Below are 27,834 nucleotides of genomic sequence, written 5' to 3'. Positions count from 1 at the left end.
CCAGGAATAAGTCAGTCAGGAGGACTCTGTGCAGCCACGGCATTTAAAGATAGTGGCAAAGCACCTGTGGAACAGGAAGTAGCAATTCACCGAATTAGAATTACCTTGACGAGTCGCAGTGTAAAGTCCCTTGGGAAGGTCTGTGCTGACTTGCTCAGAGGTGCCAAAGAAAAGAATCTAAAAGTGAAGGGACCTGTTTGCAAGCCCACTAAGACTCTGCAAATCACTACTAGGAAAACACCTTGTGGTGAAGGTTCTAAGACCTGGGATCATTTCCAGATGCGTATCCACAAGCATCTTAATCTCTTGTAGTTACTTTCTAAATTCTTCCTTCTTTGAGAAAATGATACTGACTTACTTCAACAAATATTCACAGTCATGCTAATGTGCAACTGTAACCCTCACATCTTCTGGGTGTGGTGTTCTGTCCCATCTAGTGGCACTGAGATCACTTAGAGAGAGATTAATGAGTCTGCTCTACAGCCTTAGCTAAGAGGCATATGGCTTTTAGCTCATGCACTAGGCTCCAGAGGCCTCAGGTTTGATCCCACCCGCTGATGACCAGGGTCTGTCAGTGTTACACAACTCACCTCACCATTTCATCCCCTTTGAATTTGGCAAGAGGATTTTAAAATGTTTAATTATGCAAAAAATTCAGTGACCCTGTAATGTGCACAAGTTCAGTTCAAGGGAACAATGAATGATCTGGTACAAGTCCAAATAGGTTTTTAAATGATTGGCCATATGAATCTACAAAATCATTATACCACATTTTAACTATGCCCTGATATTTATGAACAGCTTTGCTTACTGTAGATTTTTTTTTTAATGACAATTTTAGGTCGGAGCCTTGTGAAACAACCAGGTTTTCTTCCCCCTGCAGTTTTTCTTTGTGGAACCTGAGATTATTTTTTTTTTAATGAGCAGAAATTAATTGTGAAACTTCAACACTTGGTAGCAAAACATTTTTTGTGTTTTAAAGAAATTGCTTTCCCGTCCCCCACAAACATATCAGTCATTTTGCATTTTCATGAAAACCTGAAAAAAAAAAAAAAGAAACAAACTACAAAAATGTTTTGCAAACCATGTTCTGCTGTTCATGCATCTGGCAGCCCCATCCATTCATGAAGTAGATTCCTTTTTTTAAAGTTAGATAATACCGTTAGTGAGATTCTGCCCCCTACTCGCATGGAGTGGTACTCCAAAAGTAATCCCATTGAAATCAACATGTTAAAGACTTGCAGAAACTGGCCCTATTATTTTAAACAGTCTGTTTGGAAAATGCTGCTCCATTCCAGAGGAACTCCTGAACTATTCAGCAACCCTCTATTTCTCCCTTTACTTACACTGCAGTCTCGTAATTTACAGATTTTGGGGTGTGGAGTGTAATGGTTGTTAATTAAGTATGAAGCAAAGTAGATGTATATCTATTACATCCAAAGGTTACAACCTCTATTCTTATCAAGTTCTGGTGCATCTTTATCTGCTAAACTGAATGCATAGAAGCAATAGAAAAAGAACACCTTTAAAGATAACAGGGTGTCATTAGAGTTTAGTGTTTGCCATGAACACCATCTATTATATGAAAGGCTATGGTTGTTAAAATCTTTGGTGCATGGATAATAATCCTTTTAGTGTTTTGACTTATCCATTTTATTAGATCCAATGTTATGATGTATCATATTTAGTTTTAGAGACAATTCGCTTGTACTGTATGGTATTATATTGTGTTCTATCTATTGTGTACTGTTAATGTGATTCAGTAATTGAGTCTGAAGAATATGTTTGTGATACGTGATACAGTGCATTCAAAATGTCAAAAAGAAAATATTTGGAATTGTTTCATTAGATAGCATGCTGATTAACAGACATGATATGGCTTATGTGTATAGAAATGATCATAATGAAAAGTACTGATTAATTCAATGAACAATCTCACTAGCCTAAAGTACCAGTCCAGACAGTCGAGTAACATGACCTCATACCAGCAGATGGGTACCAAGCACAAAACTTTTATATCAGCTCCCTATAGAGGAAGCTGAAGACTAAGTAGATAAGTCCTCTTCATTTGTACCACCAGAGACTACTGCTTAGCTAAGCTTAAGGGTTTGGGTGGTTGGTTGTTTTGCAATGGCTCTATGATCATTGTCTTTCTTTTCTATTTCTAACACCATTTTATAATGACAGGATTTGTTTTTGAATAAGGCTTCCCTTTAAGACTTTCTTCTTCTTTTCTCATTTTCCTTCCCCTTGTGTTGGTACCAAGCACTCATTAGGGGCAAGAATCAGACATATGTCCTCTGTTTTGTTACCTATTATAATTAAATGGACATATAAATATTTTTCTTTTGAGTTTGTTTGTAGATACAGTAAAGGATATTCCTTTTACAGTTAAACATTGAATATGGCCTTTTGATGAGTGAAATGATGTTTGCTTTAAAACAATTATATACTTTTGCATGATGAATGAGCAGTCCGAAAGTTGCATTCATGATGATGATTATGATTTCATATTTACTTCTACAAGAATGTCTAGATGTCTCAATCCACACTAGGTCCTTGTACAAAACTTGTGTCACGTGCCTGGCGCTTAGAATTGATGCAATAAACAAATTTAAATAAGTAAATAATGAACTCAAGAAGGTTCCACCCTTTCTTTTCTTTCCAGGCTCAGGACTCAACGATGGGCAATGGCATGAAATCCGGTTTCTAGCTAAGGAAAACTTTGCTGTCCTCACTATTGATGGAGATGAAGCCTCAGCAGTTCGAACAAACAGTCCTCTGCAAGTTAAAACTGGGGAGAAATATTTCTTTGGAGGTAAAAACTGCAGTACTAGCATATCTGCTTAGTGCTGTCCTTTTGTTTTCTATACAATAGATAAATGTGGATATTAGGGTGGAACTCAGTCCTCATAGAGTGTTAGTATTTTGGATCTTATACAAGTGGCTTAGGTGATGACTGCCCCCCAAAAAATCTACTCTTTGTTTTATTAGCCTTTCTTTCCCCCATCCATGGCAGTTCCCGAAACTACATGAGATGCTTTATCCTACTTTCTGAGGAGTGCATTCCCAAATCCACTTTTTTGCAACTTAAAATCTGTTGGTGAAAGTTTGGCACAGAGGCAGAACCCTGTAGTAAGGGTGGCACAGAGCTGGTTGCCTCTTACTGGGAGCTCCCTGATGCCGCTTTCTGAAAAGGTACATCATACTGTCTCCACGATGTGGAGCCGGTTACACTAGCTAGTATGGAGTTGGAGTATGGACCTGCCTCTTCCTCTTTTGAGCCGTGATTTGGGAACACATTTCTATTTAGGACAGGACTTAACCATGTGTTTAACTTTAAGCATGTGCTTAATACTGTTGGAGTCGATGGAATGTAAGTGCATGCTTAGCGTGGAGACTGTGTTGAGTATGGATGGACTTAAGCACATATTTGACTGTTTTTTAAAATTGGGGCTTTAGGTTGACTAACACTATGAGGCAGGAGTAGTCCATGTACTCCAGTAAGGTTAAGAGTACAACTGTTAAAAGCCCTGAGCGAAGGCAAGTTCTTTTGCTCTCCCACACCATCTTGTGTTAGCTACAAGGGTATAGAATTTTGTTTTCAATTTCAAAAAGCCTATTTCATTGCAGATACATGATTATAATATACTGTTTTAGATAAAGGTTGTGCGTACGTCAGCTATCTTATTTTATCACATTCAGTAATGGCCTGCCCACGCAGTCTTTACTCAGGCAAATCTCCCATTTGGGATCGAACACTGAGATCAATGGAATTTTTGCACTGATTGCAAAGATAATGTGAGTTTGTACATCAGGACGCTGGGCATAAAATAACTTTGTAGGGTTTTTAAATAGAAATGTGCCATGTTTTTAAACTAGCTATTTTAATCTTGCAAGCTGAACAGCTAATGGGGAAATAATACAGTACTATATATGCTCCTGTTACTCCAGGGATAGAAAAGTTACTGAGATTATGATTTTTAGTGCCCAAAGCAGAAAGAACAAAAAATCCTTTCAAGCTTATTCTCATTTCATTATCTCTCTTCTGTGAAATCATTAAAAATATATATGGAAATTAGTGTTTAAATAGTCTTACAAAAACGTATATACACTTTATTAAGAATAGCTCTAATCCTTTTGATAATCTATGCCACAGATTTCTGGGAAACCTCATGGTAGTGATGATAATGAAAAGCACTTCTTGACAGCTAACGCCTGTCGTAGTTTAATCTGGCAATATTTATAATAAAAGTTCACCTGTCACATAAGTTAACCAGTGTTCATTCACCCTGTCTCTGCAACTCCTTGTGGTCATCCATCTTTCCCTGTGTCCCTACTACTTCAGTCAATGTCTAGGTCATGCATCTTACAGTGTTGTCTCAACCAAGAGCCCCAAGATAGCCAACTGCCTCACAAAATATTTTGAAAGGTTGTTTTCCATTCAAGAACATACTGCTCTGACTTTACCTCAAAATAATTAGGGACTTAAATGGTCTCACTGAAACAAGTTATGAAGGAAGAGAAAAATGAGATGAAATAAAAAACTAATATGCCTAACACATTTTGTGTTAAACCCTGAAAAAGCTAATCTAGAAGGTACAAACCATGCCATTATAAAGAATAAGCAATATTTTATATTTCTGGAGACTGCATCCTTTCTCCCTAGCATGTCTTTTATCCTTTGACCCTTTGACTTTAATCTTCTGATAGACAGACAGCATGTAGTCTCACGGTAGATATCATTTCCCTTTCCACTCACTGTCACGTATCTGATGTCATCCCATTTCTTCTGTGATCATTTTGATATTAAAGGTTAATTTATAATTCCAGAACCCCTCTCCCCATGCAAGTATTTACACAGATGCGGTCCTCCGTAGGATAAGGGAGTCTCACATCAACTGTCTTCTGTATTTTTCCCAGATCTGTTCAGCATTGTACTTGTTGCTTTGGATCAACAGTATGTGTCCTCTTTTACAACTTGAAGTTATTTTGAAGATGTATCCAAAGAACAGATATTTTGCATACCTTGTGTCCAAACTGGTTTCCAAATAAGCACCCTTCCCTCAATACCACACTTTTGCATTTTAATTGTCCTGGAAGGTATCTTGAACACAAAGCAAGCTTGCTTTCTGAGGGACATGTCTGTTTAAACTTCTCTCAACACTAATTCTGCATTATATCAACTATAAATTACTGACAGTTTAAAGTCAATCTCTTGCATAAATATGTTAAAAAATCTAGACAATATGTTCACAAACTGCTGCAAACGGCAAGGGGTATTATTCCCTTTCTATGGAGGTATTCCCCTCTACTTTTTTTCTCCATTAGTTTTCTGATCTTTTGCTGTGTGTGTTTTGTGGGCAGTAAGACTGAGAAGAGTTGGGGACAGTGAAGCTTGTATTGTCTTTTTGCACTGTTCAATAATTGTTCCATTTCCACTGAAATCAGGAGAAGTTTTGCCATTCACTTTAGCAGGGGCAAGATCTGACCACACTGTGTGAATTATGTATCTCTTTTTTTTCCTCTGCAGAATATTCATGGCCAGTCAGTCAGCAAAGGGATCATTTGATTCTCCCCCAAATTCAAGGGCATAGAAAATGTTTTTTGTTCACTAATGGATGACTAGTCAAAATCATTATCTGGGTGATAGCTAAAGATGTTTCAGGTGTTTAAAGGAAGGCTAGATAGATACGTGCCTGGCTGGAGAACTGAGTACAACAGGTATAGGTATTCTACTGAGACTTTGGAAATGATTTTCCAGGGGGGACTATCCCAAAGCTGAAAATCAGATGGCCAGCTCTGGTTATATTAATACCAACACCACCTCTCCCCACCTGGGTTAAAATGAGCCTGGGAGGTGTAGCGAGCCCCCTTGGCAACTTTTCACCTCCAAATGAGCTTCCTTTCTGGACACTTTGACTTCGACAGCATCAGTTCTCCAACAGCTTTATCTCCCTAAGGCGAGTTAATATTTACTCATTTCTTTTTGTCATTGACAACACTGTTTTGTCAGGTTGATCCTGCTCCCAGAATTGCCAGTTGGCCAGATGCTATGTGACATGCACATCATATTCATGTGCTATTGTCATTTGAACTGATATGTCCTTTATGATCTCAGGGGGAAGAAAAAAGGGAAGGAGGAGGAAAGATGTATGGAGTTAATAGATGGATATTTAAACATCCCAAAGATAGTTTGGCACATTGAGACTGTTCTTACAAGGACTGTAAAACTTTTCTAGGCGTCTCTGATAACAAATGCTGTCCTAATTATATTTTTCCTACGTTATCCTTGAAACCTCTACATAAATGTCACATCTCATATATTCAAACTTTCCCCAGTGGGATTTCAAAACAAGTCTTTGTTATACTAATGCCTTAAAAAAAAAACCCACGTACGTTGGGATGGTTGTTCTTTGTTTACCAAGATTTTAAAGATCGCTTTTTTCAGCACAGCAATGAAGCATTTTTTAAAATAGAAATTGTAGAATGAATAGCAAAGTAATTAAATACAGTAATTTACCCACCAGATAGACTCTATTTTTGTGAGTATTACTATCGAGTTATACTGTCATCAGCACTATTGCACTATATTTTCCCATGGAAATTTTTCCTTGAAAATGCACGTTCATATTTAGTGAAAATAGCTTTTGCATTGAAAACATGCTAAGGGTGCATTGTTGATAGGAAAATAGATACTTGAGTTTATATTGGTAATTAATTAAAATTCAGGTGAGAGGAAGGAAACAATCATATGAAATGGCAACAGTTTTCAGGCAAAATAAAATAAAACTGAATTTCACAAGGTTCTCATTCTCAGTAGTATCTATGAAAGTCTACAGTTTTACTTCTTTAAATTCTTATTTCAGGCTTCTTGATGATTCACTCTGAGACAATGGAGGAGGGTAAGGGTCCCAGCATGGCTGTGCAGGACTTAGCTGAGTCACAAGTCAGGTGCCAAGGATGGGGGGAGAGCAGGCTCTGTGAGGATGCTACTTACTTGTGTTCTCCGGGCAAAGAGCTATAATGAGGGCAAGAAGAAGCAAGGTATAGGCAATGCTGCGATAGGTTGGTCTCTTGGCTGGACATGAAAAGAGTAGCATGCTGCCCCTGGTAATGGCCTGCCCCACCTGGTAGTGGTTCCTCACTAGACTCTTGAGTGAAATAGCAATTCTGAAAAAATCATGACTTGGGCACTCCTTTGAATCAAAATTCCTTTTGGAGCTAGTCCTTCCATAAAGCTGAGAATAAATTTGCAATCTAGCCCTTCGTTTGGATGGAATTGTTTGTCCTTGGTAGACTACACAGCCACCAAAATGTTTTACACAATATATCATGATTAGTATTTAGGCAAAGCTCTGAATATAGGCAGCTAACAGGAGAGTTTCAGAAGGCGTAGCTGTGGACTCTGTGTTTGGAGGTAGCAGGACTTAGTGAATGTTGTGTTTGCTTGTTTTCTCTCTCCCTCTGTACAGGCTCCATAGCCATACTTTGGCTTCCTGAGTAAGCAGCTGAGATAGGTTTGTTTGTTGGTGCATTGGCAGAGGTGAAAGTAAGCCGGTACACCCCGGTACAGCGTACTGGTAAGAGCTGATGTGCCATACCAGGACCAGCTTTCCGAGAGGGCAATTTAAAGCCCTGGGGTAGCTGTGGTGGGGATTTAAAGGGCCCCGGAGCTCCAGCCCCTGCTACGCCCCCCCACCCCCGGGGCCCTTTAAATCCCCGCCTGAGCCCTGCCGCCGCTACCCCAGGGTTCGGGCAGCAGGGCTCAGGCGGGGATTTAAAGGGCCCCAGGTGGAGGTAGCAGCATCTGGAGCTCTGGGGCCCTTTAAATCCCTGTTGCAGCCCTGCCGCCGCTACCCCGGGGCTTGGGCAGCAGGGCTCAGGTGGGGATTTAAAGGGCCCTGAAGCTCCAGCCACTGCTACTGCCCGGGACCCTTTAAATCCCAGCCTGAGCCCTGCTGCCCAAGCCCCGGGGTAGCAGCAGTTGTGGGTCTCTGGCGGGGATTTAAAGGGCCCCGGAGCTCCAGCCACTACTACTGCCCCAGCCCTTTAAATCCCCACCAGAGCCCTGCTGCCGAAGCCCTGGGGTAGTGGTTGTGAGGCTCTGGCGGGCATTTAAAGGGTCGGGGCAGTAGCGGTGGCTGAAGCCCTGGGGCCCTTTAAATCCCCGATAGAGCCCAGTCACCGCTATCCCAGGGCTCGGGGAGCAGGGCTCAGGCTGGGATTTAAAGGGATCAGGGCTCCGGCAGCTGCTACCATAGTGGAGCCCCAGGCCCTTTAAAGCTCCGCCAAAGCTCAGAGCCCCAGGGTAGTGGTGGCAGCCAGGAGCCCCCAGGGCTCCTCAGTGATTTAAAGGGCCCGGGGCTCTGCTGCAGTAGTGGCAGCTGGAGCCCTGGCCCTTTAAATTGCCCCCAAGCTACCAGCTGCAGAGGCTCCCAGCCGCCACTACTGCAGCTGGAGCCCTGGCCCTTTAAATCAAGTTTTAAAGTGTCCGGGGATTTAAGGCCCTGCCTCTTCCGGTTGGGGCCACGCCCCTGCTCAGGACTCCGGCGTACCGGTAAGTCCTCTAACTTACTTTCACCCTTGTGCATTAGTAAAGTCCATGAGGCTGTGACCCTGGGAGCTTTGATCAGTCCCACTGTTTGCAATCTGAGTGTTTGGTTGCTCCCTGGTGGTGAGGGGCAGAAGTGAGCTATGCTGAGTATGGAGACTTGGTATGAAAAGTCACTTGGTAGGCAAACACAAGAGCTGAGAACAGAGGCAGGTAACAGGAGAGGAAGGGAGCCTGGAGAAGGCATGTGAGAAGTTGATGAAGTTATGGACTGACTTAAAAACATTGTGTTTGGTACCAAAATGAAAATTTATCATGTACTAACTAACTGCTGCTACTCTGAAACCTGTACTAACTACCGTATACTAACAATATTATTCTATGGTCTAGAAGCTTAGTTTGTGATTTCTGTACCATGTTGCTAACTTTTCTAGTTTTGATATATTGCACTGAGTCATAAGAGGGTTGTGGGTTTTTTTTGTGCCTAAGAGTAAATCATTTTCAGTGCACATACTGTATGTCTCTTTCTCTCTCTCTCCCTCTGTACTTCTCTGATGTCTCTCAGTAGATACTGAGATATTCTCCAGGGAAAGACAGAAATTATTGTTTTATTCAAATCTATAAATTAAGGAAAGCTGTGTTAAAGGTTGTGTGTTTCGGGTGTGTGTGTATTTAGTGGGGTGCTAATTGGTTGAGTCAGTCTCCCTTTAATAGTCTATAATTCTCTCACTTAATTCCCTTTCCTTTCTTTTCATGGGGTTAGGGGATTGAAAGGAGTAAGCTTCCCTTTCCTGCAAAGTCTCTAGAGAATGATGTTGCTTTGTTGTTTTCCAATTATGTGCATAAAATGAAAGGGAAGAATAGAGGAAGTGAATTGCCAAGTGAAAATGAGTCCATTAACCCTGACAGAAATTGTTTACGCCTTTAGAGATAAGGGGCTTTCATAAAGCTTTTTAAGCTTGCACCAAAGCACCTGATAGTTGCCCAATGCCCAGAGGAAAGATTGATTTGGGACATTATTTTTAATTCCAGTTATAAAACATTCTTTTTACATTTTCTCACTGGTTTATCTATGGGAGAGTTTTAGTGCTAGTAGTAATCCTACAGTGATAGCAAAGATATGCAGTGAGCATCTGTCAGTCCACTGCTTCCCTTTTCTTTTCTGACAAGCTAAGCTTTAGATGAATGGACTACATGGCAAGTTTCCTGTGGGACATTGGTCTGTGGCTTATAGTAATTCCTTGGCTTCTGTATGAGTGTAGAAAATGCACTGTGGATGGAATCTTATCTATGTAGTCGGACTCGTTTGTTTCTGAAAGCCGGGTTGATATAATTTCCCCTCGGGTTTGGTCGGAGGGATAAAAAGAGAGGCAATGAAAGAAAACACCTTTGTCTGTGTTCAGCACACTGAATTTTTCTATGTGTGAGTCCTTCCTTCTTGAAAACCTGTCATTCACATCTAAAGTGTGTGTGTGAGGCACATAGAATTTTGTCATGTTATCTATTGTCAGCAGACTCTGAATCATGTTATAGACCTGACCAGTCCGAAGTATTGCCATTGGGTTTGAAAACTTTCATACTGGCAAGATGAAATGTATATCAGGTAGCAAGGATTCATGGGATTTTTGCGAGCTCATGATATACCACAAAGATGGCAGTTTTAATTAATATATATCAGACGTCATATAGCAAAGGAAGATATTCAGCCAGTCAAAACCTAAATCACCTATTTGATCAATGGTACTGAAAGCCTTATTGTTCTAATAGACAAATTGTCAAAACCTGCAGCTTCTCGTACCCACAAATAATAATTGTGTCTGGATGTATGTTAATCGTCATTTGCATATGCACATATTGGTGAAGAGTGCAAGTGCATTTCTTGCAGATACAAGAACAGCATGATTTTAAAATTTTATGGACGTTTATAGACAACTTTAAAGCTGTATGGACATAATTCTTCTGTGAGTTCTCGCAATGCAAATTCAAAAGAACTCAATGCAGAATCTGACCAGAGTGTCTTGGTCTCATCAGTCCTCCAGCTCACTCTCACAAACAGGTGCACACAGGAGTGACAGAAATAAAGGAACTGGCTATGGAACTTTTTTTTTAATCTATTCTCATGCTGTTCAATAGAAGAATAAAGAATGCAGAAGTATAGAACTTTCAAACTCTCACAAAGCAAGAAAAACTGTAATTAACTTTTGTTTCTTCTCTCTTCTTTGGATCTTCATTTGTCCTGTATGGTAGAACATAGATTCCTGTGATTACAAACACTTGAGCCTCACTTTGTTATTTAATGAATGAAACAATGTGTCCTCCACCATGAACATTGACACTAAATTCATCCACACTTTGGTTATGGAACCTGCAGAACTGGTGGGCATTGGGGTTCAAAGTGGCAGTAGCTGTTAACTCTTGTGATTTTTATACCATTTCATCACATTTAGGTTTTGTTCCATACATGCAGATGATGTCAGAATTCTGGGGAAATTAGACTGACATGAGGTAAAGTAACATAGACACCATGTGATTAAACTTCAGTAACGCAGACTATATTGTTTGTGATGCAGCGATATGCCAGTCCATGCTGTACCCTGGCCCACTATATACTACAATGCACACATAAGTGCTATAAACTGGGAACCTAGTTGAGCTTATAAAGAAAGACAGTCTCAGTCAGAAATCCATCTTTATCATATGTTTGATCTCTTATCTGGGTGGGTAAAGTGAGTATAGGAATGGATCTAAGTGCGGGACTTGTTGGAATAGATTGAGTTGTTGTCTGAAGACCCATTAAAAATTAGAAATCTCTGCCAACTGCAAAATGAATGAATGAAGTTTTGAGATGTGTTCTGCTGGTTCCTCTGCCACGTGATATAAATCCGCAAACTGAGTCTGATGTTAGATGAAGCCAACATACCTAGAAGTTTCTTAAGGAAAAAAAAATCAATCAATTGTGTTGGCTTTACTCTGCCTTTCCCCTCCTCATTAACACTGAAGCCATTCTCTATAGGTAGAGGATGAAAAAGAAATACAGATTTTTTTTTTTAATGCATACTCCCCTCTCTTCTGTGACTTTGAAAACTAAAGCTGGAAAAGGACTAGGAAAAACCTATTATAGGTAACAATTCTGCACTGGCAGGGGATGGAGTAGATTCACTCAGTAAGGCCTTAACATCTTTAAGTTGTGTTGGCTATATGACTTGTTTGTTTTTTCCATTTAGCACAATAAACGTATTGTTGCCTATTCCCTGGTCAGGAACAAATTATATCAACTGCTAGAATATTACAGTGAATCAAGTTAGAAATATATAAGAATTGCTGTACAAATGTGATTTAGTCTATTTAGAGAGGGAATGGTTTATGAAAGAAGGAAACTGCTGTGCTAACTTAGAAAATATCCCAGTTTGTGGTTGACCCACTAGGGTCAACAAGTAGTTTGAATAATCATCTTCTAACAATAAAAACAAAATGGTTTATGTGCATGTTTGTTATCTAAGATGATAATCCTGAAAAAATTACACATGTGAGTAGTCTCATTGACTCCAGTGTGGCTATATGTGTAAAAATCTTTCCAGGATCAGATCTAACATACTAATAGCCCCTGAAATTCATTTTGTGGTTACTTGTGTATTTTCCAAATATTTAGAGATACCTCTCTGTCTCTCTGTTTCAAATGATGCAGCATATCTTGGAACAAAATGAGCCAGATTGTCGAAAGTATTTAGGTACACTTGTCTTCAGAAAAAGAATAGAAAAAGGCAAACTTTTCAAGATGGCATGTTCCAGTGCTTACAGAAATGATCTTTGTGCTCAATAAAATAAGAACTAAATATAGTTACTTCAATAGCAATTACTCGCCCTTCCTCCTACCTGGCATGTGCGTGCATACTGGCTGAATGTTTCTTAGTGCTGATTATAAATAATGGCTCATGTACGAAATCTGACTGGTGCCCCAGTTAAATCTGTAATTACTCTCTGCTGCTTCTACAGTATAAACTGTAGGCAGCCTCTTGATTTATAGGACTGGCGATCAATTAAATCCAAGCATGCCTAAAATTCCGGTTTGCCTTTAGCCCCTTGCACTGAACACAATAAATCCCATTATATGTAAGTGGTAATCTAGGTCTGCTACAAAAATATTTGTTAAAACTTCTGTAAATCATGTGTAGCTTTATAGGGTTTATATTTTTTCCAAAATATGGACATTAGCTCATCGCAGTCAGTGGATTAAAGCTGATCTGCCTGCTTAAATTGGCAAAACTGGACCATGAAGCGGAAATTGAATATTTAAAGCCTTCTATTTCTATTATCAATAAAGCATTGAGCTTACCTTAATAATGCATTCCTGTATGAAATAATAAATTGTTGCTGAATGAGTCCCCAAAATGGGCTGTTGATAGCAACTGGTTTATTGCCCTAGATTATATATTGTCATTTTACAAGCATAAAATACTGTTTGAATTACCAAAATGCGTCTGCTTGAGTTTAGCTTGAGGTGGAAAATGTTTTGGTAATGCGGTGCTGAATGTTTAATGTTAAGAGTCCATAAAGGGGAATTAAATTGTTCACCAGCAAATGATGAGACTATTGGAACATTTTGAGTTATTAATTCTAGTCCTATGAAAGGTGCAGTCATTCTCTTTATTAACGGAGTTACCAGAATCCATAAGTTTATTTTTCTCCCTCTATGTCAGAGCAACTTATCTGTAACTAGACAATTGTCCTAGTTTTAAATGTATATATGTGAATGAAAAGGAAGAGGTACAGGCAGTGTTTTCCCTGACATTTTTCTCCGGGGTGATTTTCAGAGCAAATGATTACAAAGCTAGCTGCACCTCTTTATCCTTTCTGGTCTCTGAGTGCATCCCCTTGGGCGTTAGGCCGTCTACCTATCACAGGATGGAATTTTGCAGTTTTCTCACTCCTAGGCTGGGTCTTGGCCTGCAAAATCCTGAGTACTGACTATTGTTACTCTGACTGAGTTTGGACACCTGTGGTTCTTCCCCATGGAAATCTTTAACCAAACAATTTCCTTAAAATCAAAGTATTGTTTAAGTAAGAAAGAACAATGTAGTGTATTAGAGAAAAATAGGATTTTTGAAACAACAGTCTACACATGTCTTTTACCAATGCCCTACCATCCTTGGATAGTGATCACAGCACGCCTAGCTTCTTCAGAAACCCCAGTGTGTTCCTGTGTCTCAGGACTTGTCTACACTGGCAAGTTTTGTCAATGAAACTAATGGCAACAAGGAAAAATCGACAAAAGCAAAGTCACCAAAGCATGTCTACATTTGTTCCCTCTGTTGACAGATCATGTCCACATTTGAGGCACCTTTGTCAACAGTGAGAACAATGGAGTGTGGGTATGTATCCCACAGTACCTGGTGACACCATCTGTTGCTAGGCATTATGGGAATGTGGAAACAGAGCGCGGCGCATCCTGGGATGTGCAAAATGTACCGTCATGCACCGTTTTTTGTCCCACCCCTCCAATGGTTTCTGGCTTCCTTTCATGCTACTTTTCCAACTGTCATTCTTTTGTAGTGCTCGCCAGCATCTGCAGTGAGAGAGGATGAATCTCACACTTCTCTCCTATTCTCTGCTAATTGTTGTGAGGACATCGTGCATGGCAGCACAGTTACTTGCAGAGTTACTCACAAAGTTAGCAGGGGATGACTCTCAGGCACCCAATATGGACAGCAGCAACTTGTCAGTGCTTTGTGCTTTCACAGAGCAGCTGCATACAGTAGACCGTCACTTCCGGGCTAGGGAAACAAGCACTGACTGGTGGGATTGCATTGTCATGCAGGTGTGGGATGATGACCAGTGGGTACAGAACTTTAGGATGCGTAAAGCAACCTTCATGGAGCTATGTGCTGAGCTGTGCCCCGACCTAAGGTGTAAGGAAGCCAGATTGAGAGCTGCCCTTTCGGTAGAGAAGCGTGTTGCAGTCGCTGTGTGGAAGCTGGTGAATCTACACTGCTACTGGTCAGTTGCAAATCAGTTTGAAGTAGGAAAGTCCGCTGTAGGGGCTATATTACTCCAAGAGTGCAGGGCAATAAATTGCATCCTGCTGCAGAGGACCCTGACTCTGGGAAGTGTGCATGAAATAATGGGTGGCTTTGCAGAGATGGGTTTCCCTAACTGTGGCAGGGCGATTGATGGCACACGCATTCCAATTTTAGCGCCAGACCACCTTGCCTCTGAATACATCAATAGGAAGGGATACTTCTCCATGCGTTGCAGGTGCTTGTGGATCATCGGGGGCGTTTCACGGACGTCAGTGCAGGCTGGTCTCGAAAGGTGCATGACGCACGCATCTTCAGGAACAGTGGCCTGTACAGAAAGCTGCAGGCTGGGACTTTCTTTCCAGACCACAAGTTCACAGTTAGGGATGTGGAAATGCCCACAGTAATCCTGGGAGACCTGGCTTACCCCTTACAGGCCTGGCTCATGAAGCCTTTACACAGGGCACCTGGACAGCAGCAATGAGCGTTTTAACAACAGGTTGAGCAGGTGCCGCATGGTCGTCGAATGTGCCTTTGGCCGTTTGAAAGCTCGCTGGAGGTGTCTCAATGGCAGGCTAGACCTTACCGAGGATAATATTCCTGTGGTCATAGCCATGTGCTGCACTTTGCATAATCTGTGTGAATCTAAGGGTGAAATGTTTGCTCAGGGAGCACTGAGGCAGAGCGCTTGGCTGCACAGTTTGAACAGCCCAGATGCTAGGGCTGTCAGAGGAGTCCAGAGGGTTGCTATTAACATCAGAGAGGCTTTGAGGAACCACTTTGACGATGAGGGGCAGTAACACATGTCTGTTTTAGAGGTGCTTCCGTGGTGCATCCGTGTACAATTTTAGGGCCCAAGATCCATGCAACACAATGCTTTACAAGCCTGTTCCCGAGACTGAATTGACTGCTATTCGCTTTTGTAGAACACAGAATAAAAACGCTTTACCATTAAATATCTTAGTCTTTATTTATCGTTAAAAAGGGTAAAACCTTACAACTGTGTGTAGCTCCATCTATCATTGTGCAAGCTGTGAGCGGGAGTGGAGTGATGGGGAAATTCAGGAGTGCTGTGAAGTGAAAAGGAAAGTCTGGGCATAGGGGGGTGGGGTTGGCAAACACTTGCGCATCTGCATGTGCTGCAGTGGAGGTCGACCACGAATCTGTTAGTCTGCAGCTGTATCAAAGACTTGAGCATCCCTGTCTGATCCTCCATCACTTTTATCATCTGCTCTGTCACTTGCCTAGCAAAAGCAGCACTCTCTCTTTTCTGTCCTGCCTTTTGGCTTCCCAGCACTCTTTGTGTTCCCTGATCTGTCTCTCATCACGCTGCAGCACCTCCTGGAACATGTCTTCTTTGCTGCACCTAGGGTTTTCTCTTATCTGCCAAAGCCGGTCCATGGGGGGGTGGGGGGTGGTGTGTTCCTCAAGGTCTGTGCTGAACAGCAGAAGGATTGTTACATTCCAGCAAATGATTGAAACATTTTAGTAAAAAGGGCATTTTGCTAGTAGAAATCACTTTCTCTCTCTGAGACTCAAGGCAGGCACACAGCTCCGTGAGCACCCCAATCATGGTGACTGTCGGGAGTGGGGGGGAGGCGGTTGTGTGTACTTAAAGGTCACGGCTGGTAGGGAAGCTTTGCAGGGAACACATTCAAAAATTATCCCACACTTTTTCATAGGCAGCCAATCTGCTGGCTGACGTCTCGCTGCTGCAGGTAACCAACTGCTGAATGCTTGCAGCTTTCACCCCAGTCTATATGCAGCTCAGCTATGTGCCGCTTTGGTCCCAGCTCCAGTGATTGCTGAATGGCATGATACAGTTGCCTACAATGGGGGAACTAACAAGGCTGAAGTCCCTTGGAATCTGCAGGAGAGGATTAACAAGTACCTCTTGGAAACTTTCCAGAGCCTCTCTCTGGAGGATTCTCTGCAGGCCTTGATGTCCATCGACACCCTGCTTGGCCATGCAGATTAGCCTCACAGGGCAATGTCCAGCTCACAGAAAACACTAACTGCCTCCCACTTTTCAATTCACTACACAAGCCATAGCAACTTACCCAGCGTCTCATCTGCTTCCTGCTCCCCGTTGAGCACTTCTAAAGCGGAGTAAAGTTCCTGGCTGCCTGCCCCACCAGGTGACCTTGCTGGGACTACCACATCCTCTTCTAGTTCGACTTCTTCATCCAGAATTTCAGCCTCCAAGTTACCACCTCTTTCTGCTGCCTGCAAAGCATCCACGGGGCTATCAGCGATGGAGGTGGGGGTCACATTCAGCTCCCTATAGAAGCAGCAGGTCTTAGGTGCACCATCGGAGCGATGGTTCGCCTTATGGTACGCCTGCCTCAGCTCCTTTATCTTTGCTCTGCACTGCTGAATGTCCCAATCATAGCCCTTTTCACACAAGCCTCGAGAAACTTGCCCATATGTGTCCCAATTCCTACGGGTCAGTCACAGCTGCGTATGAACAGACTCCTCTTCCCATATACTGATTGGATCCAACAACTCAGCGGTGGTCCAAGCGGGCGCACGTTTGGTGTGATAGCCAGTCATGCTTACCTGGGAAGCCAGCAAGCAGGAAATGAGATTTAAAATTCCCAGGGCTTGCGAGGGGGAGGGGCGGGTTGGGTTGAGGGCAGTGGAGTTCAAACCGCTGATCAGAGCAGCAGCATGGGAATTGTGGGACACTTTCTGGAGACCAATAAAATCGGGGGGGGGGGAGGGGAACGATGGTATCTACACTGGCTGTTTGTCGACAATGAAAGGAGGGGAAAAGACAAAACTGGGCTCTGTTTTTTTCGAAAAAAGTCACATTGGGGAGTGTGTTGCAGTTTTGTGGCCAAAAGGCATTTTGCCAGCGTAGACAGTCTGGATCCCTCTGAACTGCTCACTTGCAAAATTGTTCCTGTTAAAACCCTGTGGTTGTGACATTGTTACATAATGACACTCTAAGTGTCAGTTGATAGGTGGTTATCTGGAGCCATCTTCTTCCTGCCTCCCTGTATTCCGAACGAACCGTTAGGGCAGGTCCATATTTAAAATGCTGCATCGGCGTAGCTGCTCTGCTGTAGTACTTTAATGAAGATGCTCTATGCTGACGAGGAAAAGCTCTCCCACCTACTTAACTACTGCCTCTTGAGAAGGTGGATTAACTGTGTCTACCAGAGAAGCCCTTCCACAAGCATAGTGATGTCTACGCCAGAGGTTAGGCTGTTATAACTACATCACTCTGCGGGTGTGGATTTTTCACATCCCTGAGCACTGTAGTTATACTGATGTAAGTCTGTAGTGTAGACCAGACCTCACTGAGTTAAACCCAGATACTCAAACAGAAAACATCCATCCCAACAACCAGTCCAACGTACAGTATTCGTAAATAATTAGAGGGCAGCACCAAATCCATCACAAACACCTTTTGGCAGCAATATAGTTATACTGTTATAAACCCTAGTATGGAGAAATTTATACTGGTATAAAGGTGCCTTTTATATGGAAGTAGCTTATTTTGGTTCCCAAACCAGAATAAACTATATCAATGTAACTGCCTCCAGAGCAGAAGGGGAGGGGCATTGTTTTAACTGTACCAATGTAATTTAAGCAGCAGAACTTTCTGATTTAGACCAGCCCTTAGCTCCATTACCCTCATGAGTATTTCCAACAACTACCTAAAACTGTCTACGTTATTAATATTAGAAAATACTTAATCTGCATAATGTACCTGCTGGTTACTTCATTCCCCTTGTTCTTGCTGATCACAGTTCCACATCTCACTTTGTGTATTTGCAGCCAGTTTCCAGTCCTCCATTATTATTATTATTATTATTTATTTATTGTTACTTTACAAAAGTTTTATTTTTGAGGTATCTTTTTCAAAAGTTTGACTCTGCGAGTTTTCTGTCTTTTTTGGCAAGTTGATTTCTCTGGGAAATTTTTGTTTTAAACAAATTGCGGGGGGATAGGCATTTTCAAAAGGGGCAAAATGACTTAGAAGCACAAATTTCATTGAAAGTCCATGGGATTTCTGCTCCTAAATCACACAGGTGCTTTTGAAAATGAGACCCTTCATGCTTATTATGTTTGGGACGATGATCTTGGAAAAACTTCATAAGAGGTCAGGAGTTTTTTCCCCTCTTAAGTTTACAGTCATGTTGTATTTCACTGAGATCCCATTCAAAGAGGAATGGAGCAGATGTGTGTCATATTTGCTGCTACTGTTCTTAAGAATATGCTCCCCACCCTATTTTTCCTCCTTCCCTATTGAAGTAGAAAGCTGAATGTGTCTCCTTCCAGGACCCATCACTGCCAGAACGGTGGCATCACAGCATTGTGAGGCTCAGTCCAGCCAGAGATTGAGCACTGTTCCGTGCTGAACCCAATCCCCTGCATGACATCATGTTGCCCAATAGGATGTAGCTGTGAAAAAGGCTAATACAGTCCTAGGATGCATCAGGCGAGGTATTTCCAGTAGAGACAGTGAAGTGTTAGAACCATTATACCAGGCACTGGTGAGACCTTATCTGGAATATTGTATGCAATTCTGGTCTCCCATGTTTAAGAAAGATTAATTCAAACTGGAACAGGTGTAGAGAAGGGCATCTAGGATGATCTGAGGAATCGAAAATCTACCTTATGAGAGGAGACTCAACGAGCTTGGCTTGTTTAGCCTAACCAAAAGAAGGCTGCTCTCTATAAATGATGGCTCTCTATAAATACATCAGAGGGATAAATAACTTAACTCCTCTCCCTACCTGGTAAGTGCCAATATGGACACAAGAACAAATGTCAGTTTGTGGAAAAACACTGACATCCCAAGATGGAGTCCAGAGTCATGTGGCCTAGTCGTAGGCTTTTTCATTCCTTGCTGGGTCAGAGCAGCCATTACTTACAGGCTGTCTGGAACGTTTTCAGGAAGGCTTACCAGGTGATGGATAAGCTTCTCCTAAGACCTATCGTTTTCGCTAACGGCTCATTCCCCACCCACTATGTAGACTGGAAGCATTTTGCCTAGTGGGTGTCACTCAGGTGTAACTACATTTGAAATACAGATACATAGTCACTATTCATAACTTCAAATACAAAAAGGATACATGCATACAAATAGGACAATCGTATTCAGCAAATCATAACTTTTCCAATGAAATCTTACATAACCCATCTTGCATGAAATTCATCATATTTATGCTATAATCATATCATAATATCACTATGAAGAATATGGGGTGCAGCCCATTTTAATTTAGTGACCCCCAATTATTCAAAGATAAATGCTGGAGGAACTTGAGGTGATATAAAAGGAAAGGATGTTTAAAACCTGCATACACACTGGAAGACAGTCCTCATCATTTTAAGGTCACTGGTGAATTATATTACTAAAGTAATTAATGAGTCTTAAGTCTTATGGAGGATGACAGAGCTGTTTCTGTTCTTATGGTCAGTCATATATTCATATTTGATTTTTAAACACACTTCATTACATCATTCAACAAAAGTCAAATAGGACAGGTCTTTCTGGTCTTCAGAGTATTAGCAACAAGACTGCAATTATGTTTCAGGCTAGCGCATAGTAATATAAATACATTACTGCATATCCTGCCATCATTTAGCAAGGGGAATTCTCATTAATGTCAGTGCCTATGTTGTATAACAGTGTTCTTCAATTAGCAGCCTGCATAAGAACATAAGAATGGCCATACTGGGTCATACCAATGGCCCATCTAGCTCAGATTCCTGTCTTCTGACAGAAATCAGTACCAGATGCTTCAGAGAGAATGAACAGAACAGGACAATTTATCAAGTGATCCATCCCCTGTTGACCCGTCCCAGCTTCTGGCAGTCAGTTGTTTAGGGACACCCAGCACATGGGGTTGTGCCTCTGACCATCTTGGCTAATAGCCAATAAGGGACCTATTTTCCATGAATTTACCTAATTGTTTTTTGAACCCAGTTATACTTGTGGCCTTTACAACATCCCCTGGGAATAAATTCCACAGATTGACTCTGCATTGTGTGAAGAACTTCCTTTTTTTTTGTTAAACCTGCTGCCTACTAATTCCATTGGGTGATCCCTGGTATTTATGCTATGTGAAGGAGAAATAACACGTTTTCCTAAACTATTCATGATTTTATAGACCTCTATCGTATCTTCCCCCCTGCCTTTGTTGTCTTTTTTCTAAGATGAACAGTCCCAGTCTCCTCATATGGAAGCTGTTCCATACCCCTTATCATTTTTGTTGCCCTGCTCTGTACTTTCTCCAATACTAATTTTATTCTTTTTTGAGGTAGGATGATAACTGCACATAGTATTCAAGGTGTGGGCATACCATGGACTTAGGTAGTGGCGTTATATTTTCTCTTATTATCTATCCGTTCCTTAATGGTTACTAGCATTCTGTTAGCTTATTTGACTGCCGCTGCACAGTGAACAGATGTTTTCAGAGAACTATCCACAATGACTCCAAGATCTTTCTTGAGTAGTAACAGCTAATTTAGACCCCATCATTTTGTATGTATAGTTGAGGTTTTCTGGTATCCATTAGTTTGCATTTATCAGCATTGTATTTCATCTGCCATTTTGTTGCCCTGTTTTGTGAGATCCCTTCACAGTCAGCTTTGGACTTAACTATTTGAGTAATTTTGTCTCATCTGCAAACTTTGGTACCTCACTGTTCACTCCCCCCCCCCCGAGAATTATGAATGTTTAATAGCACTGGTTCCTAGTACAGATGCTTGGGGGATCTATTTACTTCTCTTCACTGTGAAAACTGACCATTTATTCCTGACCTTTGTTTCCTATCTTTTAACTAGTTACTGTTCCATGAGAGGACCTTCCCACTGTATCTCATGAGGGCCTTCTATTTAACTCACTGGGCATCAACTATCCCATCCTGCTCCCCGCTGTAAGGACTGTGCTGCTACCCAGCTCCAGCTTTGCCCCAGGATCAAAGCAGTTCCAAGCCCTGGGATTCCCCTGGCTGGTCCTGACCTCAGTCCCTCCCCCGCCCTAGGCTGATGTTATTAGGCCCTGTGATGGTGTCCCCTGAATAGATATGTGGGCACAGTTGGCAACGGGCTTTGTTGCAAGGTGAAGCCGTCACCTTCAGCCCCCAACTAAAACCCCTCCAACGCATTATTAAGGATCTACAACCTATCCTAAAGGATGACCCAACACTCTCACAAATCTTGGGAGACAGGCCAGTCCTTGCCTACAGACAGCCCCGCAACCTGAAGCAAATACTCACCAACAACCACATACCACACAACAGAACCACTAACCCAGGAACTTATCCTTGCAACAAAGCCCGTTGCCAACTGTGCCCACATATCTATTCAGGGGACACCATCACAGGGCCTAATAACATCAGCCACACTATCAGAGGCTCGTTCACCTGCACATCCACCAATGTGATATATGCCATCATGTGCCAGCAATGCCCCTCTGCCATGTACATTGGTCAAACTGGACAGTCTCTACGTAAAAGAATAAATGGACACAAATCAGATGTCAAGAATTATAACATTCATAAACCAGTCGGAGAACACTTCAATCTCTCTGGTCACGCGATCACAGACATGAAGGTCGCTATCTTAAAACAAAAAAACTTCAAATCCAGACTCCAGCGAGAAACTGCTGAATTGGAATTCATTTGCAAATTGGATACTATTAATTTAGGCTTAAATAGAGACTTGGAGTGGCTAAGTCATTATGCAAGGTAGCCTGTTTCCTCTTGTTTTTTCCTACCCCCCCCCCAGATGTTCTGGTTTAACTTGGATTTTAACTTGAAGAGTGGTCAGTTTGGATGAGCTATTACCAGCAGGAGAGTGAGTTTGTGTGTGTATGGGGGTGGGGGGGATGTGAGAACCTGGATTTATGCAGGAAATAGCCCAGCTTAATTGTCATGCACATTGTGTAAAGAGTTATCACTTTGGATGGGCTATCACCAGCAGGAGAGTGAATTTGTGTGGGGGGGTGGAGGGTGAGAAAACCTGGATTTGTGCTGGAAATCACTTTAGATAAGCTATTACCAGCAGGACAGTGGGGTGGGAATAGGTATTGTTTCATATTCTCTGTGTATATATAAAGCCTGCTGCAGTTTCCACGATATGCATCTGAAGAAGTGAGCTGTAGCTCACGAAAGCTTATGCTCTAATAAATTGGTTAGTCTCTAAGGTGCCACAAGTCCTCCTTTTCTTTTTGCGAATACAGACTAACACGGCTGTTACTCTGAAACCTGTTAATCTGAAATGGTAAACAGAGGGAAACTAAACTGAAGTGCTTTCCAGAATGTGCCCCTGCAGTTCCATGATGAACCTGCACCTAAAAATACAATTTCCCTTTATTCAAATGCCTAGTTAAATGTAGAACTTTTTCATTTTACATTTAAACACACTGGAGCTACACTGTGTTGATACATTACAATGTACAATGGTTTATTTTTAATCAGGCACTTAATCAGATGCTTCTGCAACATAAAATGATCAGTAATGCACATGCTTTCACCAGCAACCAAACACCTGGAGAGCGACCTTTGGCCTGACAAGATTTGGACCTGGCCTTATCCAGTGCGGAAGAAAATGTGATTGAACACCCACTGTTGCATAATCACATATGCTAGGTCAGTCTTCTGCTTGAGAGATGTATACATACTTGCACTTCCATACAGCAAGAACCCCAAGATATATAAAAATGCAAGACGGTAAGCAGAACTGCCCTTTTAAACAGATGGGCCCAAATCCTGTATCCAAACACTTCCAAATACTGACGTTCAAATCCATATCCAAAGTTCATAGCTAGCCACTCTTTTTCTGTGATGGACTGAAACTCATGGTTCTGAATGCCACACAACTTTATGAAAGTTCATTTTTGGATTTAAACTTTGTGGTTCTAGCCCAACTCTGTTTTGGGATACATGGGAAAAAGACTTATTTGTATAAGAGCTAAATTTTGCCTTATGCTATGTATGTTCAGCTCACCATTGGGAGCCACATGCATGTTGTATCAACCAGGCAAGGTATTGTTTTGGAAAACGAGTCCCACCATCTGTTTGGTTCAAACAGTCTGAGGTCCTTTATTGAATGCAAGCATGCAGGGAGAGGGAGACAGAGATGGTCACACACAGGTGCCACCCTGGTATCTCTCTGTCCTGCCCCTATAATACCAGTCTTATATAGGTTACAAAACGAAGCCAAATGATACATTTCCTTATCACTCAAGCATTGTTGGTAAAGCCTTATAAGGAAATAAAAAATGGTTTCATACTTACTACTGTGCTGATGCACTTTGTTATTATCAAGATCTGTGGTTGTGGCAGTGTTTTGTCTAGGGGCTTTTGCAGGCTGGGGGGAAAGAGGGGAGGTTGCATATAATGGACAGCTAGGGACTTTTTCCGGAGGCCCTTTCATTCTTTTCTAGTTAGAGATTGGCCTAGTCCATTACGTGGGTCAAGTGCCACAGTCTAGCATACGTAAATGCTTTAGCCTAAGCCAAGTCTTACAGGATACAGGCCTGTAGGCCTCTTGTGTTACAGCTTTTGCATATGTTGCATATAGTGCATAGATTTTTGCCACAGAATGGGATGGGGTTGGTTTCAACAGCAAGGTTAACAGCAATTTCCGCCACTGTACTAACAAGCTTCAACAGGACTTTGTTTTCAAAGCGGAAACCTGTTTACCAAGCTGCTGCTGCACCCTCTCTAGCTTTCTCTCAGCCTCTCAACTCCTCCCCGCTCCTTCCTGTTTCCTGTCCTTTCAGACTCGCAACAGCCAGTGCTCCCAATTCTGATAATTACAAGCAACATCTAAACACCACATTCCCTCCTCTCTTAAGAAACTCTCCCAATTAAAATAAACATTATTGTTCTAATCACAGGAACAAATATGAAACAAGACACTATACTGTTGGCAGAAATATTACACTGAAAACACTGTAGATACTACATAACATAGTCTCTAGTCCAGACAGGTGGTCGTCTGGGTCTGACAGGCCGTCTCTCAAGCCCCAGTTCCAGTGCAATGTCTTGCTGCATTGGTACTACAGTGAGGTCATCCAATGCAGACTGGGTGCTGGCATAATCTCCTCTTGGTGCATAGGCAGGTGCAAGATAAGAAGCATTCCTTACCTGCCCATCAGAAAGTCGATAGGTGTAAGGTCCCTTCTTCTCTATGATTTTAAGAGGAGGTATGAATTTATGGTCCCCTTAGCACAAAATTCCAGGTTTTCGTATTCTAACAAAGGAACCACACTCAAACTTTTGTTCCTTAGTACCCCACCACTTGTCTGTGAAAGCCTTAGACTTTGCTTGGTTCTGTTGAACTGTTTTTCTCACATCATTCTCGTTTGGGGCATCAGGTCGTGCCTTTAACAATCCAGCAATGTTCAGTTTAGTATTCATCTGTTTCCCAAGCAGTAACTCTCCAGGTAATCTTTGCGTTGTGGCATGTCGTGTAGCCCGGTATGCTTGCAAGAAATCAGTAGTGAAGGGTATCCACAATCGCCCTTCCAGTTTAGCCATTTGCAAACTCTCTTTCAAATTTCTGTTAAACCGTTCCATTTCCCCATTGGCTTGAGGGATGACCTTCTGTGTAAAATGTTCCTCTGTGCTAGAAAAGTTTCAAACTACAGAGAAGTAAATTAACTACGATTGTCTGAAACCAGTTCTTACCTGCTAAAAACTGAAGAGAGGAACTTAATTACTGTAGCAGAAGAGATTTATGACGTTAACGCTACCTCAGGCCATTTACTGAAATAACCTATTAAAGTGATGGCATAACGGCAGTCACTTGGATCAGTATCAAAGGGTCCTACAATGTCAATCGCCACTTTTTCCCATGCAGATTCAGGAAGAGGAACAGGCTATAATGGAGGGGTACATGTCACTGCTGTCTTATTATGCATTTGGCAAGTGACACAGGCTTTTGTGAGTGCTTCAGTGAGAGAGTCCATTCCTGGCCACCAATACAGATCCCGTAGTCATTGTTTGGTTCTGACCATTCCTTGATGAGTATCGTGTGCCAGGTGTATGAGTTTTGACTGTAATTCTGCTGGCACAAGTAGCCAGTGTGTACCTCGTAGCACACAGCCATCGAGCAAAGAAAGTTCATCCCAAACTCTAAAATAAGTCAGCAAAACTGGGTCAAGGTTTTTAGGGTTACTGGGCCATCTCTTTGTCAGAAATTTCCGTAGTTTTTGTTGAATTGGATATACTGCAGTTACAAGAGAACAATTTCAAGCTGCTTGTTCAGCAAGAGTCCCTGTAATAAGCACAACTACTACATCCTCATCCTCCAGTGGACCATCTGGTGAAGGCAAAGGCAGGCGAGAAAGGCAATCAGCGACCACATTTTGGTTTCCAGGCTTATATTCCAGTTCACAATTGAAAGAGAGTAGTCTTGCAGACCACCTAACAATACGATATGCTGCTCTTCCCAGTCCTTTCGTGGTGAGCAATGTCGTCAGGGGGTTGTGCTGTATGTGCAACTTGAACGTGCGGCCCCACAGGTAAGTTCTCAATTTTTCAGTAGCCCAGACACAAGCAAGTGCTTCTTTTTCAGCTGTAGAATATTTTCTCTCAGCATTACTTAGTGTCCTTGAAGCAAATGCAACAGTTCTCTCTGTGTTGTCCTCATGAAGTTGTTGTGTGAGGACAGCCCCAAGTCCATAATCAGAAGCATCAGTAGTTACAGTTGTGGGCAATGCAGGACTGAATAGTGCAAGTACTGGACTACGTACAATCAAGTCTTTCACCGTTTCGAAACTAGCTTGTGCATCCGTTGTCCACACTAATGTTGAACTTCCCCATAGTAATTCTCATAACGGTTCAATGACAGAAGCATAATTGGGAATGAATTTTGCATACCAGGAGGTAAGACCCAAGAAGGAACATAAGGTTTGCAAATCTGTTGGAGGAGGAGCATTTGAAATTGCCAAGATATGATCTGGATCAGGTTTTAGTCCAGCCTGTGAAAATGTATGCCACAGAAAGGAGAGTTCAGTTTGTCTAAATTTGCATTTGGACCTATTGAGCTTGAGGCCTGCTTTGCTGATGCAGTTTAGTACAGACTGCAGGTTATTGTCATGCTCCTCAGAAGTATTTGCAAACACGATAATATCATCCAGATAGCACTGAACTCCACGTTGATTCTTCAAAATCAATGATATCATCTTTTGGAAAGCATGTGGGGCTGATGCGAGACTGTATGGAACACATTTAAAACGGAATAGTCCCTCGTGTAATAAATGCTGTGAGGTCTCTGCTATCTTCATGCAACATAACCTGGTAGTATGCGCTCTGCAAATTAAGAGTAGAAAACATCTTTGCTCCACAGAGTTCTGCAAATACTTCTTCTATGTGAGGAAGAGGATGGCTCTCAATCACAATAGCTTTATTTGGTTCCTTTAAGACCACACAAAGGCGAATGCCTCCCCCCTTCTTCTGTGTTACTACTATAGGTGAAACCCATTCTGAGGAGTCGATTTCGTCAATAATGTCCTTTTGAACAAGTTTTCTAAGTTCCTCTGAAACAGCTTTCCTGATGGAAAATGGTAAGCACCGTAATTTCTGTCATACAGGCATCACATTATTCCGCATTTTAACTTTATGCAGAAACCCATAAACAAAACCAAGTTTCTCCCCAACCTGGTGTTGGGTCCCACCTGAAACTGGTGTGTGTACTGCAAGAGTGCTTTGCTGAGGAAGATCAATTTGTCCATTAAGTACCCTGAGATTTAAAGCAGCCAATAAATCTCTGCCAATGATAGTAGTGCCTATGTGGACAATGTAGAACTCTGCAGTTACACAGCAATCTCCAAAAGTAACTATTGCTGGCAGGCAGCCACGTACTGGAATATGGTTTTTCAAATAGCACACCAAGTGAAGCTTGGGTTCAGTAAGAGGCACATCTTTAAAGTAATGCAGATAGATGGAATCAGATAGTATAGAGCCGGTGTCCAACATTAGCTGAATAGAGTATGATTTGCCTGAGGGTGTGGCGGAAACATTTACAATACACTTTATCTGTTCTGGAATATGTGCTGTAGTGATTTTGTCCACGCTCAGCACAGTAACGTCTGGTATTGTAACTGCATGCACCTGTTGATTGAACTGGCTACTGCGACATACTTTAGCAAAATGCCCAATCTTTTTGCAATGATTCCACTGAGCTACTTTTGCCAGACATCCTGTGTAGCTTGCAAGGTGTTGTGGGGATCCACAGTGAAAGCATGCTTTTACTGTATTTTGGATTTGCTGATTCGGTGGTTTTTCATTAGTT

At 41.9% G+C, this 27,834-nt stretch overlaps 1 protein-coding gene across 14 annotated transcripts in view; it reads left to right on the top strand.

The window, feature by feature from the left end:
• Window positions 1-27,834, top strand: part of CNTNAP2 (contactin associated protein 2) — a 1,665,145-nt gene that overhangs the window by 957,456 nt on the left and 679,855 nt on the right. For all 14 annotated transcript variants that reach the window (XM_073332778.1, XM_073332790.1, XM_073332779.1 and 11 more), the window contains exon 9: window positions 2,669-2,818. In XM_073332778.1, coding sequence (XP_073188879.1) covers window positions 2,669-2,818 — 150 coding nt within the window. The remainder of the gene's footprint in view (window positions 1-2,668; window positions 2,819-27,834) is intronic.

This window comes from Lepidochelys kempii, chromosome 2, assembly GCF_965140265.1.
Source record: "Lepidochelys kempii isolate rLepKem1 chromosome 2, rLepKem1.hap2, whole genome shotgun sequence".
Lineage (NCBI taxonomy): Eukaryota > Metazoa > Chordata > Testudines > Cheloniidae > Lepidochelys > Lepidochelys kempii.
This window is presented reverse-complemented; position numbering and strand designations above follow the sequence as displayed.